This window comes from Eretmochelys imbricata, chromosome 4 (genome assembly GCF_965152235.1).
Source record: "Eretmochelys imbricata isolate rEreImb1 chromosome 4, rEreImb1.hap1, whole genome shotgun sequence".
Classification (NCBI taxonomy): domain Eukaryota; kingdom Metazoa; phylum Chordata; order Testudines; family Cheloniidae; genus Eretmochelys; species Eretmochelys imbricata.
Genome location: NC_135575.1, coordinates 59,326,713 through 59,344,669, shown reverse-complemented (window position 1 = coordinate 59,344,669; position 17,957 = coordinate 59,326,713). Strand labels below are relative to the sequence as shown.

The window sequence follows — 17,957 nt, the reverse complement described above, 5'->3', positions numbered from 1 at the left end:
TATACTGCTTTGGATTGTTATTGAGCAGAACCCGTCATCAGCACGGACGCATGTCCCCTGAAATGGTGGCTGAAGTATGAAGGGACATATCAATCTTTAGCACATCTGGCATGTAGATATCGTGTGATGTGGGTTACAACAGTGCAATGAGAATGCCTGTTCTCACTTTCAGGTGACATTGTAAACAAGAAGCAGGCAGCATTTTCTCCTGCAAATGTAAACAAACTTGTTTGTCTGAACAAGAAGTAGGACTGAGTGGACTTGTAGGCTCTAAAATTTTACGTTGTTTTATTTTTGAATGCAGTTTTTTTGTACATAATTCTATAATTGTAAGTTCAATTTTCATGATAAAGAAATTGCACTACAGTACTTGTATGAGGTGAACTGAAAAATACTATTTCTTTTGTCTTTTTACAGTGCAAACACTTGTAATCAAAAATAAATATAAAGTGAACATTGTACACTTTGTATTCTGTGTTGTAATTGAAATCAATATATTTGAAAATGTAGAAAACATCCCAAAATATTTAAATAAATGGTATTCTATTATTGTTTAACAGTGTGATTAATCACGATTAATTTTTTAAATCACTTGACAGCCCTAGTAATGAAATATTTCTGGGACATGTGACTCCTCTGAGAACAAGAGGTATAAATGCTAAGCAGAGTTAGTTCACCAATTAACATCTGAAGAGGTCTGTGATGCTGTAAGACAGAGGGTCTCAGGGTAGCCAACAACCTGCTATGAGGGACCTTTGTAGGACTTTTGAATCAGAGGGCCTTGAGGTAACCCAAGACCCTGCTTCGGGAGACATTTGACAGACCAAGTAACCGAGGAGAGGAGAGATGAGAAGAGTCGAGTCTCCATCTAGGACTGGTAGCTACACCTGCTTTGTGTGCCAATCAAGATACTGTGTAAGGCCAACATAGTTACTGAGGGTTTATGCTTGGGGAATTGAGGCTTATTAGGAAGGCATACTATATAATCTTTTACTGCTTGTGTAACCATTTCTCCAATAAACTGCTGTGCATTGAGCAAATTGAATCCGAATTTTCATTGGTACTTGTAACAATCTGCCCAGCTGTGGGCCATTAAATATCCGTTTCAACATTCATCACTACCTCTTTCTCCATAGGAAAGAGTAAACAATTAAAAAAATATCTTTTATAATGCCAGGTTATGGTTCAGATTTTGAGGACACACAAGTTTTGATTCTCACTGCTACATTAACTCACTACTCTTGCAAATCTACAGTATTTTATACTACTATATAAGCAGTGAGCCTTTATGCTGTTTTTATATATGTGTGCAATGTGACTAAGTTATGGTTTCCAATGCCATATCATTTAATTTTCTGATTTCCATACAAATATAATCTCAACCAGTAAAGTTTTGTTATGTTTAGAAGTTGTACCCTTAAGGCACTTATAGTATGAAATGAGTTGACATGAACAATGGGATAGTTTTTCTCAAAGCAGGTGTGAACTTAGACCCCAATACTGCATGCATCTATGCCTGTGCTTACTCCTGTGAGAGGAACCATTAACTTCTGTGGGATGATTTATATTAGTCAAGTTAAGCATGTGCATACGAGTTTTCAGAATCGGAGCCAAAGGGATTAAAATTGAGTTCTTTTTAAAAGTGTATAATCTCTTGTAAAACATTTTTATCTATGCGTTTCAGAATTAAAATGTTAAATATTTTATATTTTAATATAATAAATTGATAATTATTAAAATATTAACATATTTAATATAATAAATATTAGTTTTAATAGTAGCTCCAGGTACTTACTTCCCTCCTGTCTTGTGTTGGCTCTATTCAAATTGATGAACAGCTAATAGAAAAATACAAAAATTTAATGCTCTGCAGTAAACAAGTTCATAAGAACAGAACCAAGATGCTTCCTGCTTAATGCCAAACAGGCACAATTGCAGCACTTGATTGCTAACAAATACTGGGCCTCACTTGATACAGTACATTAGCCTAGAGCTGCTCGAATAACAATTTCCAGCCCATGGGGAATTCAGATATTTGACATTTGTGTTTGTTCCAAAGAGCATGAAGAGTCAAACTATCTAAACTTTTTTGGAACGACACATTTCATTCTGGGTTTGATCAACATTAAACTGCAACCACTTAAGCTGCCCCAGAGCCTTACAAGAGCTGTAGTTAAGGTGCCCCACACACACCCATTTTTCTCTATGGGCAGACTCCCTGTGCATTCATGAAAGATGTAATCAGGCCAGAGAGCTCATCCTAGAGAGGACACTGGAAGCATGAGGCACTTATATTACATCTCCCTAGTGGCAAAATGGCAGCTGAGGTAGATGCAAATTTTAATGTCAACCCAACCGGAAACAACATTTTTCAATTAGATTTTCCAGAACTATTAGCAGCTCAACATTATATATATTTAACTGCTGAATTCTACTGGGTAAATCAAGTCCTGGTGAATTATAACCGGAACTATTCACAACTTTAAAAAGCTTTTGCTATGATGCTGACAAAAAAGGGGTAACGAAAAGAATTTTTTAAATTCACAGGAACTATCTGTTGTGACACAGAAATAATACCACCTACTATCAAGTCCCACTATTCTTGGCTTACAAACCTAAACCCTAGATCTGAATACTCAAATATAACAACATGAATAATCCAGTGCTGTATCCTAACTCTGCAACTCCATCCCATGTTTAAAGTATTTTAATATGAACCAAAAACAGGACAACTACTCAATCACGAACAGATTAAAAAATAAAATCACTTTCAAGTAAGACCTATTATTTTCCAGTGTACAGTACATTTTTAAGCTTATAGAAATATTGTCACATGACTGCTCATGCAAGTCTATTTGAATAGTTTAGATTGTTATCAGGAAAAGTGATTAAGTCTACACTAGCCATTACCTAGAATAGTGATATCATCATTGTAATGGAATCTATAAAATCAATTTTTGCTGTTACAAAAATGAAACACCACAGCTTCACCACAATCTTTACAGACCTCTATCCTGTGCTAATGTTTTATTTCACTGATACTCTCTTTCAGTAAATCTATCATTTTGCAGAACTACGTAATCCTGGCATATAAGCCCTGCAGAAAACATGATCATCATTACACTATAACTGTATGCGAAAAATAATCCATGTATTATATTCTTACAGCTTCTTTTCCATCCAAGGCTTCCATCCACAGCTTCCTGTCCTCCTCAGAAAATGCCTGCATGGTCACAGGAGTAACAGATCTACAGGAACACCAATAAAGGAAAATAACTATATTTGTCTTTTTATTAGCCAGTACATATAACATCAATTTTGCCTTTTTTTGAATGGCACTCCCATCACCATCACAAAATTCACTGTCCAAGAACAAACTTCTTTTTTGTGTGTGCTATATTACAGAACATTATTCACCCTTAATATTGATGTACTGAGAAATCAACTGTATCTCCAAAGTGAACAGCCATTCTGCAAATTAGGCAGCCAGAGAAAAAATAACAATCCACTTTAAACTACTTATTTAAACTAGAAGTTTGTTAATTTCACCAACAACTGAGAATTACTGAATTTTGTGAATTACAAGATATACAAGATTCAGAGTAACAGCTGTGTTAGTCTGTATTTGCAAAAAGAAAAGGAGTACTTGTGGCACCTTAGAGACTAACCAATTTATTTGAGCATAAGCTTTCGTGAGCTACAGCTCACTTCATGTATGCATGCGATGAAGTGAGCTGTAGCTCACGAAAACTTATGCTCAAATAAATTGGTTAGTCTCTAAGGTGCCACAAGTACTCCTTTTCTTTTTAAGATATACAAGATATATAAGATCAGGGCTATTGTACAAAAATATTACTTTGTTAATTTATTTGAAATGTAGAGTTCAGTTTTAAATATTTGTGCCAATACTCTAGAGTATTCTAGTAAATATTCTATAGTACATTTTATAAAGAGTAATTAAGTCTTAATATAATACCTCATTACAAAATTCAGCTATTAAAATTTTTCTAACGAGTGAAGAAAGTCTGAATTTTGGGATGTAGAGATTAGTAAATAGAGGTTAGTGTAAATCTAACTTTTTTTTAATAGAGTATGAGGGAACTTTTAAAAATAAATAATTGTGAAGCTTATTAAAGAAACCAAATGCAAGGGAAGTTAACAGCTGCAATGAAGTAGGAGTAGTGATGCTAGTAATTACTTTCCTGCCAATTAAAAACAATGTATCACATTCACCCTGTTAGGATATAGATATTCAGGCCTGTCTGTAAAGGCCTATACTCTAAGAATTTAGGTGTATTCTTATCACTTAGCTAGTAATAGAGGTATAAAAGAAAGAATCAAAATCACTGTCTGCTGGTGTAAGGGCCTTCTCTTACTGTGACAGTCTGAGGCCCTGTGCTTAGGCTAAGGCCTTTGGCTAAGCAGCAGAGACAGCCACAGGCTGGGAAGTGAATGGTCACAACGTCACATTCCAAACTAGTCACACTGAAATAAGGCAATCTGGGGCTGTTAGAAAGGTGATCTGATCTATCACCTCCAGAGAAAGGGAAGAGCCTAGAGGATGTAAAAGGAAGTTTAGTTTAATAGTTTTCTGTTCAGTAAGAACTCACTTATCAACAGACACAGCTGGGAAACCCTTATGTCTTTATAGATGCAGTTGTGAAATCCTCACTTCTGTATTGTTTTGTCATTATAGTTCCCACTTTGGTATTGTTTATTGGCATGGTCTCTGTCTGGTTCTGTGATTGTTTCTGTCTGCTGTATAATTAATTTTGCTGGGTATAAACTAATTAAGGTGGTGGAATATAATTGGTTAAAAAATCATGTTATAACATGATTAGGATTGGTTAGTTAAATTTCAGGAAAATGATTGGTTAAGGTATAGCTAAGCAGAACTCAAGTTTTACTATATAGGCTGCAGTCAATGAGGAAGTAAGGGGTGCGAATGGGAACGGGGAATGGGGGTGGGAAAATTGGAATCATGTGTTGCGTGCGGGGGGGGGGGATGGTAACCGGGACACAGATAAGGCTCTGTGGTGTCAGAGCTGGGAAGGGGGACACTAAGGAAGGAAACTGGAATCATGCTTGCTGGAAGTTCACCCCAATGAACATCTAATTGTTTCCACCTTTGGACTTTGGGTATTGTTGCCCTCTGTTCATGCGAGAAGGATGAGGGAAGTAAGCGGGTAAAGGAATAAGCCCCCTAACACACCCTGCCACTGAATACCATATTTATAAATATGATATGCCTCAATCCTTTTTCTTTCTGCCTTCCAATTACTGAACTAAGTTTTGGTTTTCCAAATTAATTTCAGCATAGCACTGTGCAGATAGGAATTATGGTGCCCTACTCCCTTGCTCAGTGCATCCCTTTGGATTACACATCAGGACAAAATACCCATACAATCCAAGGATTCAAGATACTGTAGTAAATGGAAGCTTCCTGCCTCAGATTTTTTTTTTTTTTTTAATTGTCCTTCCTCTGAGCCAATGCTAGACTCAGGGGAGCCAATTATAATTATGGAAACAAACTGCAAATGGCATAAACATTTCTCTTTAGATCTATTAAAGTGAGGGTACGATCACTGTGCATACAAGAGGTATCCTACTCTCCTGAAAAACACTGCTTCCCCCTAGCAGATATAAAAATAAACCATAAAAAAAAGCCTTCTGCAGGAATTCATTAAATGTGTGCATCTTATACCCTTTGTGGCTAAATATAAGAAAATACAGATATGAATAGAAGAAGTAAGATGTGGGAGATGGGGGGAGAAACAGACTTTCCAGGGCTTAAACTGGACATTTAATATTATTCAGTTTCAACCATGCTAAATGTACAAAACTGAATAATTCTGCAAGGAAAGAAAAGCAGGGAAATGGCTGAACTAGCAAAAGGACCACATAATATTTCAACGTCTTCTCTTATCTCCATTTTATCAGTGAAAGTAAAAACCCAGTATATCGCTTTTACATAATGCAAATGCTCCTCCTCTTCACTAGAATTACAAAAGTGAAGTGAAAGCACTAAAACACACTCTCTCCCCCACCCTCAGCAGCGTATCAAGAGAATCATCCGTGTTCTGTATTGGTACAAAGCTAGTCTAGGAGAGATATTTATTCCTTCCCCTCCTCCACAAAGGTGGTCTATATTTAAGGTTTCATTTCTTAAAATTTGCCACCACCACCACCACAGGTAGTTAAACTACTGGAATGTTAGTGCAGCCAGGGAACATAGCCTACACTAGAACTTCCGCCACTGCTACTTCTGGTGGAACCAAATCAACTGCTAATAATGCAGGGAAAAAAATGTCTTGGGCAGGCAAGGTCTATTGCATCATCAGGACATAAGACTACAGTGATGAAAAGCCTCTTATCAGAATGAAACAGTGTACAGTGGGCTAGAATAAATCTTTTTATGGAGAAGTGTAGGTTTCACTGCAAAGTCAAAAAAGTGTGCATGTTGCAGACATATAAACAGTATGAAATAAGGAAATTTGTACTATCTGTCCACTGATCCTAAAAATGTTAAATACTCAAACTACTCACATCTTCCACTGTTACCGTCATGACAAGTACATTAATGTTTAACTATTTCTCAAGAAATTAGAGTACTTCAAAGCATTAAATAGATTCCCATAGCACAGACCCATTCTTATGTTGTGCATATTTGAAAGTAGAAAAGCATCAAACGTGACACGAAATATTAAATCAGAAGAATTGGTATCTAGTGTTAGCGTGAGGCAAGTTTTGGAGCCCATAAAACCTACAGCTTGGATTCTGATAAGGATAAAGGACAATCACAGCTTTCTGATTAAAAGAAAATGAGAGTTAGTTTCTTGTTACGAGAGCTTTGAAAACAAACAGATGTCAACTGATTGCTAAACCTGAGACTCTTTCCTAAAAATCATTGGTCATTCCCTGTATCCAAAGCATGGGGACACACAAAACCCAGGACCAATGGTTAGTCTTTTGACTACTTTGGTGAGAGAGATGTCTGAGAAATACACAGCAGTGCTGTCCAGACTGCTACTAATGAAGCTAGGGCAGTTGCTAAGCCCCTACACCAGCTGAGACAGTGCCTCTACTGAGTAGCCAGCACAGCCTCCATCCACAAGGGGTACACAAGAACATAAGAACGGCCATATTGATCAGACCAAACGTCCATCTAGCCCAGTATCCTGTCTTCCGACACTGGCCAATGCCAGCTGTCCCAGAGGGAATGAACAGGTAATCAAGTGATCCATCCCCTGTCATCCATTCCCATATGCTGGCAAACAGAGGCTAGAGACACCATCTGGGTCCATCCTGGCTAATAGCCATTGATGGACCTATCCTCCATGAACTTATCTAGTTTTTTTTTTAACCTGTTATAGACTTGGCCTTCACAACATCCACTGGCAAGGAGTTCCACAGGTTGACTATGCATTGTGTGAAAAAATACTTCCTTTTATTTGTTTTAAACCTGCTGCCTATTAATTTCATTTGGTCACCCCTAGTTCTTGTGTTATGAGGAGGAATAAATAACGCTTCCTTATTTACTTACTCCACACCAGTCATGATTTTATAGACCTCTGCCATACCCCCCCTTAGTCATCTCTTTTCCAAGCTGAAAAGTCCCAGTCTTATTAATCTTTCCTAATATGGCAGCCATTCCATACCCCTAATCATTTATGTTGTCCTTTTCTGAACCTTTTCCAATTCCAATATATCTTTTTGAGATGGGGTGACCACATCTCCACACAGCATTCAAAAGGTGGATGTACCATGGATTTATATAGAAGCAATATGATATTTTCTGTCTTCTTATTTACCCCTTTCTTAATGATTCCCAAGTTTCTTCGCTTTTTTCACTGCTGCTGCACATTGAGTGGATGTTTTCAGAGAACTATCTGCAATGACCATTTATTCCTACCCTTTGTTTCCTATCTTTTAACCAGTTACATCTCAGTACCACAAGAGGCAGCCTTGTGTACCGGTTACAGTGAACAGGAATTGGTTCAATTTTGCAGGGGGAAGATGGGTATGAAACATTGTTTTGTAGGATCAGCCAAACATGCTCCATTCCGGCTCAGTGGCAATGAGTACACAAGACTGAAGAATTTGAAGAATTAAGTTTTCACACCATATGCCAGGTTAGAATGGCATTAATTGGCAAGCTCAGGGAGTAAGTTGGATGGCCTAGAAGGAAAGAGCTGCAAAAGGGCAAAGTCAGAAAAATGTTAGAGAAATATCACAGAAAGTGACAGATTACTCTGTGCATAAGGTCACAAAGAATGCATCAGCGTCACATCATCAGAAGACTTGCCAGAGTGACAGAGAATGGCAAAAAGCAAAGTAACATTTTAAAAAATAATCCAGCTCTGATTTTAAAACATTTTTCTAGAATCTATGGATTTCTCCACACTCATGGAAGTAAACAGAGAGTTAGGAGTAAAAACTGTAGCTTCCCTGTGACCTGGTAGGGTATTATAAACATGTTCCACCCTGGCATAGGGCTTAATAAAGATGACAATTTGCATGTGTCAGAGACAGACAAATGCAGATTCCATATTAACCACTAAATCATGCTGAGAGAGCCCTGCAAATCATATCCACTTTATATCCGCAGACCATTTTTGCAGATCGGATGCAGATACAAATTTTGTATCTGTGCAGGGCTCTAATCATGCTGATTAATAGGGTGTTACAGACACAAGGCACACTGGGAAGTCTCTACCCCAGGATACCCAATGATGCATCAGTGTAAGGGAGTTTGGGTTATATTTGATCATCTCATCTGTAAAGCTGACCTCCAATATGCAGTTTAAATTTAGTATTTTGGAGCCTGAAACCCATAACTGGGAATTGATGAGACTCTCCTACATTCCAAGTAGCATTTCGTACTAGACCTACTCCAGTCCAGTGCAGAGAACTGATTAACCAATGGAATACATCTTGATCAAAGAAATATTTTTAATCACAATGCCTTCTAAACTGGATTCTCCCACCCTCACACTGAATGAAGACCAGTTGAGGTGGAAAACATAAAATTTGACATATTTTAAAATATTAGATTTATCTGATAAGCAAAATGAGTACACAGTTTCCTGAGTTTGAGATAACCCAGTAGTACGCAAATGGAATCACACAGGAGAGATGGCTGCAGCACTGTATGGGATGTATCATGCCCTGTAATGAAAAATTAGTACAGTAGAACCTCAGAGTTATGAATACATTGGGAATGAAGGTCGTTTATAACTCTGAACAAAAAGTTATGGTTCTTCTTTCAAAAGTTTAAGACTTAACATTGACTTAATACAGTTTTAAAACTTTATTATGCAGAAGAAAAATGCTGCTTTTATCCATCTTAATTTAAATGAAATAAGCACAGAAACAGTTTTCTTACCTTGTCAAATCTTTTTAAATTTTCCCTTTTTTAATAGTTTATGTTTACCATAATACTGTACTATATTTGCTTTTTTCGGGGCGGGGTGGCAGGCAGGGGAGTCCTCTGCTGCTGCCTGATTTTGTACTTCTGGTTCCAAATGAGGTGTGTGGTTGACCAGTCAGTTTGTAACTCTGAGGTGCTACTGTATGTTACTTTTATATTGCCTTTGCATCCCATAATAAGAATAAATTGCCTGGTTCTAACTTAGCCAAAATGTAGCTTTGTAATATACCTTTCATTTCAGCGACCAGCATACAACAAATCACAAGAAACTGTAATTCTCCATGGGCTTCTTCCCTCTAATGTTGAAGTAACAGAGAACCCAATATTTGGTCTTTTGGCCATTAATGCATGGATAATCCATAGTGACCCTTGTCTTCCATCACAGCTATATGTGCTTCAAATAAGGTTACAGCCACCACTTTATCATTATTATTGTACACATTCCTAGTGTGCACAAAGAACCATAGTGCATGAGCCAAGAAAGAATGTATTTCTTTTATGCTTTTTCTTCAAAGTGAAAACCTCAGGCAGTGCGTGCATTTGAAGGTAGATTCTTATTGCCTCATAACTTTGGATAATTCAAGCTAAACAATAAGCCAGGACTGCCTCGCTTGGATATTCCTCTAATGATGATTTCCTTGCAGGAAGCCGTTTTATTACTATGCATCTGAGATCCTCGCAAGGAGAGGCAGTATATAAAATCCAAGTTATTATTAACATTTACCCTGATGCTTTCTTTAGTGTATTTTACCAGCTTACCTGTCTGCAGCTTCTATGTCAAAACAGAAACGCCTGTCTATAGTATCCATATTTCTTTTGGTACAGAATGTAAGGAGGAAAACGTCCCCGTCACCCTATAAACAAAGAGATTTTTTTTATATGCTTGATGTAATAACAAAACTGAAATCCAAAGCTTCTGTAAGCCAAGTGATGAAACCTGAATATGATAAACCTATATTAAAGTAAAAGCAAAAGCTGGACTGAAACTGACATATGCAATGGAATTCAGTTATGGATGCCATTCAGGTCTTTAAAATCTAAACATGTTACTGCAGAAGCCTCAAAAACCAAGGCTATTTTATACATTTTATACATCTGCAGCAATACAGTGCGTCTTTTATTTGAAATTTTGTAGTTTAAATGAATAAAAACATTGTAAAAAAAAAATCAGAACGTTGCACCCATTGCAACATCAATGCAGACATATTGTAAGAGAAACTTTCACTGTAACATTTTTTCCCAGACGTGGTAATATTCCAAATTCCACTTTAAAGGGCTACAATTAAAGTAGTTAGGACAAAAAAGGGACCTACAGTACCATGAAATTTGCGTTTTATAGCAGGTGTTATCTTCAAAATCCACTGTGTGTTCATAGCACATTTGCAAACTCATCCATACAGCATCCAAAAATCAAATACATGAAATAAACTGTGACTGATTTTCAATAAGCTGCTGTATGAGGCACTCTCCTGTATCAGAACATGCAGCCATTAGTTTTGTGTAGTGGACAGTACGTTATGCATTTTAATTAATTTTAACATTTCTAGGTGCATGAAGCTTTGGTTTGAAAGAATAAATTACACTGTGCGGTTCAAAAAGGGGAGATCTTCAAAAAAGAACAAATGCCAGACAGAACAACAGGTCACATTTTTTGGCTTAGCTGCCTTGCTGGTGTCTCTTTAGAAACTTTGTAGTGCATGATTACATATTTCAATAGGTTAACTAAAATAGCCTATTACAGTCACAATAAGTTAGAGTGTAAATTTACAAAAGTGCCTACATGACTTAGGAGCTTAAGTGCTATAGACTTCCAAGAGCACTTAAGCTTCTAAGTCATGTAGGCACTTATGAAAAAAATTTTCCCAACACATTTAAAGAAATATGTTTTACTAAGAATGATGAAAAGATCCTCCTGTCTACCAAGCATGCATGGATATAATCTTCAATGGAGGTCCAACCCCTGAGGACTATTAAAACTAAACAGGGCAGGATGCTGCATTTGCAGGAAGATTGACTGGGAGATCTAAAACGCCTTTTTCATCTTCAAATTTATTATTTCTGTAACAAAAACATATTTCATTCATACTAATGCCATCACTGAATGCCAGGCCCTGAAAGATGCTGAGTGCCCTCAATTTCCAAACACTTCAATGAGAATTAAGGGTTCAGCATCCAACAGAGGACTGACCCCTGAATTTTCTAGATGCTATCAAGGAAAGCTTAAATTATTTTTCTGATTGTCCGTGCAAATTGCATTCCATTTTAAGAATTATCTGAAAGCCTCCTAACCTAACCCCTCCTCCCCCCACCGCCAGCTCTCCTGTCTACGTGCCTTGGAAGAAAAATTTGGATGGAGAGTATAAGTGAGAAACCTAATGCAACTGTACTGTCTCAGTTCACACTTGGATACAATCAGACTAAAAACTTTAAATCCCCTTAGTGAAAACTACACATGAAAGGCACATTAGGTGTATTTTAGCTCTCATATGTTTTCTACTTTTCCAACACTAAGCAACTAAAACTTCTACAGAATCCTTATCTATTAAACCATTCCATTATTTTAGCTTAATATCATTAGAGGGCAAATTGTGAACTGCATGAAAAATATATTTGACATATCTTACCTAACATATCCTCTCATTTAGATACAGGGCATGAAGAAGTATAATGAAATGTACTTACAATTTTCCCTCCTGACCTGTGTTCAAATGGGATCATGGTGAACTTCTTTGTTTCCTTCCTATACATGCAGTAATGTTTTACCCAACTGGAGCCAAATGGGGCAGGCCCTTAAAGAAAAATCAAACCATTAACTATGTCTTATTATTTAAGATGTTTTGCTGCTCTTCCCATGTTATAAAAATCTACTTAACCTATCATTACATTCCTAAATGTATCAAGTTACAAAGTCGAGCAATATTGCTGTCAAATCATAATAAATGTTAGCCTGTGTTTAGTGATCTGTACTCTCCTGCATTATGTATTCTATTCTCACTGATATTTACAATCTAATGGAAAACAGCTCTTACTAGATGCATCTCCATCTTACCTCCTTCACTGCTAGACAAAAGCATTTTTGCCCATACAATTGCTTACAATGAAATCAAGGAATTTCAGGGCACATTAGGTGTGCTCAGAAGCAATTAAGCAGTAAACTCATCATATAATCCTAGTTCTAAAACAAAATGCTGTCTTATACATCATTATATACAGGTAAATTCTGCTTATCCAACTACCTGGAAGTGAGGGTATCCAGAACTTTGGATAATCTGTTTTGAATAAGTGAATTTGAGTTCCAATATGAATTTCAGATTAAGAGATAAAAAAACAAAAACAAATTTTGAGTAACTTGAATTTGGCACATTTAGTTCCATAGATATTTTTCACTCTATCCAATGCAAGAAATGCCAGCAAGTCAAACACATACCACAGAATACTACAACATGGCTCATGCTCACCTGCATCTTTTAGAAGAGAAACTGGGCTCTGGTCTACACTATGAGTTTAGGTCGAATTTAGCTGTGTTAGATCGATTTAACCCTGCACTCGTCCACACGACGAAGCCATTTTTGTCGACTTAAAGGACTCTTAAAATCGATTTCTGTACTCCTCCCCAACGAGGGGATTAGCGCTGAAATCGACATCGCCGGGTCGAATTTGGGGTAGTGTGGACGCAATTCTACGGTATTGCTGTCTGGGAGCTATCCCAGAGTGCTCCACTGTGACCGCTCTGGACAGCACTTTCAACTCAGATGCATGAGCCAGGTACACAGGAAAAGCACCAAGAACTTTTGAATTTCATTTCCTGTTTGGTCAGCGTGGCGAGCTCATCAGCAGAGGTGACCATGCAGAGCTCATTAGCACAGGTGACCATGCAGTCCCAGAATTGCAAAAGACCTCCAGCATGGACCAAACGGGAGGTACTGGATCTGACTGCTGTATGGGGAGACAAATCCGTGCTATCAGAACTCCGTTCCAAAAGACGAAATGCCAATATATTTGAAAAAATCTCCAAGGGCATGATGGACAGAGGTTATAACAGGGACCTGCAGCAGTGCCGCATGAAAATTAAGGAGCTCAGGCAAGCCTACGAAAAAACCAAAGAGGCAAACAGCCACTCCAGGTCAGAGCCCCAGACATGCTGCTTCTATAATGAGCTGCATGCAGGCCGTTCATGCTGAGCTATTCGCGTTTGGCTGGCAGGGATCTTTCCTGATACTAGTCACGCGGTGGGAGGAGAGGTAAAGTAATCATCCCAGAGAACTGGGGCAGAGGGGAGAAAGTTAGTTGGGTTTGTGCTGCACGTTAACCCGAAAACCGCAGCCCCTCCTTTTAAATGGCCTACCCAACGGGTGCTTGGTATGGGAAAGGAGGGCGCTGCTGTTTGAAACAATTCCCACATGTTATGAAGGTTGAAGAAGACGAAAGACTGTGTCTTACCATGGCTGCCTGCAAGCCGAATTCTTTTCCCGGTCCTGCGTGTGTGTTATCTCTCACACCAAACCAGCAGGCCCTCAATATAAGAGGCAAAATGCGACCTTGTACCGAAAGCACATGTGGTATGTAATGTTCACTGTTTGGTTCACCGTGAAAGAGTCTATCCATTGTTATCTAAAATGTGTCTTTTTAAACACTACTCTCCCATTTTTTTCCTCACGCAGCTGCAAATGTTTCAACGCTCCCCATATCATCTCCATCCCAGAGGCTAGTGCAAATAAGAAGGCAAAAAAACCCGCACTCGAGATGAAATGTTCTCTGAGCTCATGCAGTCCTTCTGCACTGAAAGAGCTCAGCAGAATGCGTGGAGGCAAACAATGGCAGAGTCCAGGAAAGCAGAAAATGAACATGAAGACAGGCGGGATGAGCAAGATGAGAGATTGCGGGAGCAGGAGGAGAGGTGGCGGCAGTGTGATGAGAGGAGGCAGGATGCAATGCTTAGGCCACTGGGGGATCAAACTGATATGCTCCTGCATCTGGTGGAGCTGCAGGAAAGGCAGCAGAAGCACAGACCGCTTCTCCCCCCCAAGTTCTATATCCTCCTCACCCAGATGCCCAAGAACACGGGGGGGGGGGGGGGGTCAGTAAACTGCGCCTGCGCGCTTTAAAACATCCGAAGGCATATTCTACCACCATTCTGCACGTGCTCAGCCTGTAGTTGAAAAGCTCCTGACTACTATCCAGGCTGCCTGTGTATGGCTTTGTGAGCCATGGCATTAAGGGGTAGGCTGGGTCCCCAAGGATAACTATAGGCATTTCAACATCCCCAACAGTTATTTTCTGGTCTGGGAAGTAAGTCCCTTCCTGCAGCTGTTCAAACAGACCAGAGTTCCTGAAGATGCGAGCATCATGTACCTTTCCCAGCCATCCCACGTTTATGTTGGTGAAACGTCCCTTGTGATCCACCAGTGCTTGCTGCACCATTGAAAATTACCCCTTGCGGTTTACGTACTGGCTGCCAAGGTGGTCCAGTCCCAAGATAGGGATATGCGTTCTGTCTATCACCCCACCACAGTTAGGGAATCCCATTGCAGCAAAGCCATCCACTATGACCTGCACGTTTCCCAGAGTCACTACCCTTGATAGCAGCAGCTCAGTGATTGCGTTGGCTACTTGGATCACAGCAACCCCCACGGTAGATTTGCCCACTCCAAATTGATTACTGACTGACCAGTAGCTGTCTGGCATTGCAAGCTTCTAGAGGGCTATCACCACTCGCTTGTGAACTGTGAGGGCTGCTCTCATCTTGGTATTCTTGTGCTTCAGGGCAGGGGAAAACAAGTCACAAACTTCCATGAAAGTGCCCTTACGCATGCAAAAGTTTCGCAGCCACTGGGAATCATCCCAGACCGGCTGTTACTCTGATCCCAGACCTGCAACACTATGCGGTCCCACCAGTCTGTGTTTGTTTCCCAGGCCCAGAATCGGTGTTCCACGGCATGAGCCTGCCCCATTGCCCCCAGGATGTCCAAATTGCCAGGGCCCGTACTTTGAGAGAAGTCTGTGTCCATGTCCTCATCACTCTTGTCACCGCGCTGCCGTCACCTCCTCACCTGCTTTTGCAGGTTCTGGTTCTGCACATACTGCAGGACAATGCGTGAGATGTTTACAATGCTCATAACTGCAGTGGTGATCTGAGTGGGCTCCATGCTTGCTGTGGTATGATGTCTGCGGGAGAGCAGAGTTGCAGCGGGAGAGCAGAGTTGCAGCGGAAGTGGTGGCTGACGACGGATGCCACGAGAATAGATATTTATAAAGAATGATGAGAGGACCTGCGAGGTGGATTCATGAGAGCAGGAGAGCAGAGTTTCAGTGGAAGCGGTGGAGGATGACAGTTAGCACTGCGCACGTTTCCCGAGGAAGAACACACATACCCGGGAGCCCATGACAGCCAGCATGGAGAAATTTGCTATTGAGACAACAGCAGCAGAGCAGAGTTGCAGCGGAAGCAGTCCTACTGCACCGTCCGCTGAAAGCAGTATGGTGTCCGCATGGAAAAAAGGCGTGAAACAATTGTCTGCCATTGTTTCATGGAGGGAGGGGCAACTGATGACATATACCCAAAACCACCCGCTACAATGTTTTTGCCCCATCAGGCATTGGGAGCTTAACCCAGAATTCCAATGGGCGGCGGAGACTGCAGGAACTGTGGGATAGCTACCCACAGTGCACCGCTCCATAAGTCGATGCTAGCCACGATACTGAGGATGCACTCCGCCAACTTAATGTGCTTAGTGTGGACATACGCAATCGACTGTATAAAATCGATTTCTAAAAATCAACTTCTATAATTTCGACCTAATTTCGTAGTGTAGACATACCCTGGGATCTTTTATCTGCAATACAGACATTGCTGTAGCTATTCATGCCTTTGTCGCTTCCAGGCCTTTCACTATAACATACTTTACTGTATTTAGTCTTTGATGAGTCCCTGGAAGCTTAGCTGGTACAGACCAACTTTGAGTAGAATTGGTCATTAATAGTACAGAACACCAGTGCTTCAAACTCTACATTACCTGGTTCTGGCTACCATCCCGGTGCCAGTAATCATCTTTAAAAACCTACATGATATAAACCCCAGTTATTTCAGAGACCACCTTATGTTATGCTCTATGACAACAGCTGAGATCAGCAAGGGCATCTCAGCTGTTGAAGCCTGGAACTCAGCTTTTTGGACATCAGAAAGGGAATTCTCTAAAGCCCCTTTCACTGACCCTTTCAAATGTCACAGTTACGGCTTGAACTGGGCATACACACAGGTAACACGGCGCATACTCACTTCTGAGCCAACCACCATTTTTCTCCTAAACTTATGACACTGGTATCACCAGCCAGCCAGAGCCAGAGCCAGAGCACCAAAATCAAAAGTGCAGCTGGCAAGCTGGAACATAAAAAAACAAGCCCAGTTTGATACTGCATCACTACCCCCAGCAGAGAGCAATTGACAATGGAACCAGCAGGAACTGCCACTGCAGAAATTCCTGCCTTGTCAGTAGTAAGGAGCCTTTATTGCTGCAACCTGACTATTTGCTGGGACAGAAACTCAGGAAGGCAAGAGTCCAGCCCAGCATATGATCTTAGCAAGGGAGCCAAGACCTCAGCATATCAGTGTGGTGAGTAAGCACAGCTTGGGAGAATCAGCCCTTCCTCCCACCCAATCTGATCCTGGTCAAACCCTAAATTTAGTGAGATCACATTCATATTCATCGCTTTTTTTGGTCCAGTCAGCCTTGAGACTATACTTTTATATTTGTTTACTGTTTCGGACCACAGAGTATTTTTTTAAATGCGGATCAGGATGTTTTTAATAAATTTGGTTATTCTGATATTGTGAAGTAGCTGGGTACCACATTTATCTGCTATAGGCACTTCATTATTATTAAACACACGTAGCAGAAATGCCTAAAGGACAGTCAATTAAATTCGGGTGCAGTCCAGGGAGACTACATCCAAGCACATAATGTTCCAAACTGATTTGAGCAGAAGTGTAAGCTGGTCATGTTGTTTGCCCAGATATGCCGTCTACATAGACTACACACCTATAGTAAAGAGGAGACCAGGTGGGGGAAAAAAGTGCTGCCCCCAGATTCCTAGTCAGCTGCCAATCCAGCACTCAGCTGGACACAGTCTGGGCAGCACTAGCTCTCCAAGATTCCTGAACTCCCACAAATACCCCTAAACCTTTTCACATGATTTTGGGTTTGATATAAAAGAATCGATGTGCCTTAATAGTTTCTATAGTTTAGCTGACAATGCTTACACTGAAACAAAAATAAATCTACACATTTGGCATCTACGGACGGGGGAAAGACATTTAAAAAATTAAAATACACAAACTTATTTGAGAATTATTTTTAAATAAGGCAAACTAGGAAAAGAAAGGAAACAAGGACCCAAAACAGTGTTTTCTTAGAGAATAGGAGTACTTGTGGCACCTTAGAGACTAACCAATTTATTTGAGCATGAGCTTTCGTGAGCTACAGCTCACTTCATCAGATGCATACCGTGGAAACTGCAGCAGACTTTATAT

At 39.9% G+C, this 17,957-nt stretch overlaps 1 protein-coding gene across 3 annotated transcripts in view; it reads right to left on the bottom strand.

Annotated features, from left to right (window-relative positions):
* ARHGAP10 (Rho GTPase activating protein 10) overlaps window positions 1-17,957 on the bottom strand; it is a 255,985-nt gene that overhangs the window by 108,391 nt on the left and 129,637 nt on the right. For all 3 annotated transcript variants that reach the window (XR_013345940.1, XM_077815354.1, XM_077815355.1), the window contains 4 exons: window positions 12,113-12,219; window positions 10,190-10,284; window positions 3,167-3,248; window positions 1,796-1,838 (listed from right to left, as the gene is read on the bottom strand). Coding sequence is in view for 2 of the 3 variants with exons in the window: in XM_077815354.1 (XP_077671480.1) it covers window positions 1,796-1,838; window positions 3,167-3,248; window positions 10,190-10,284; window positions 12,113-12,219 (327 nt within the window). In the remaining variant the exon portion in view is untranslated. The remainder of the gene's footprint in view (window positions 1-1,795; window positions 1,839-3,166; window positions 3,249-10,189; window positions 10,285-12,112; window positions 12,220-17,957) is intronic.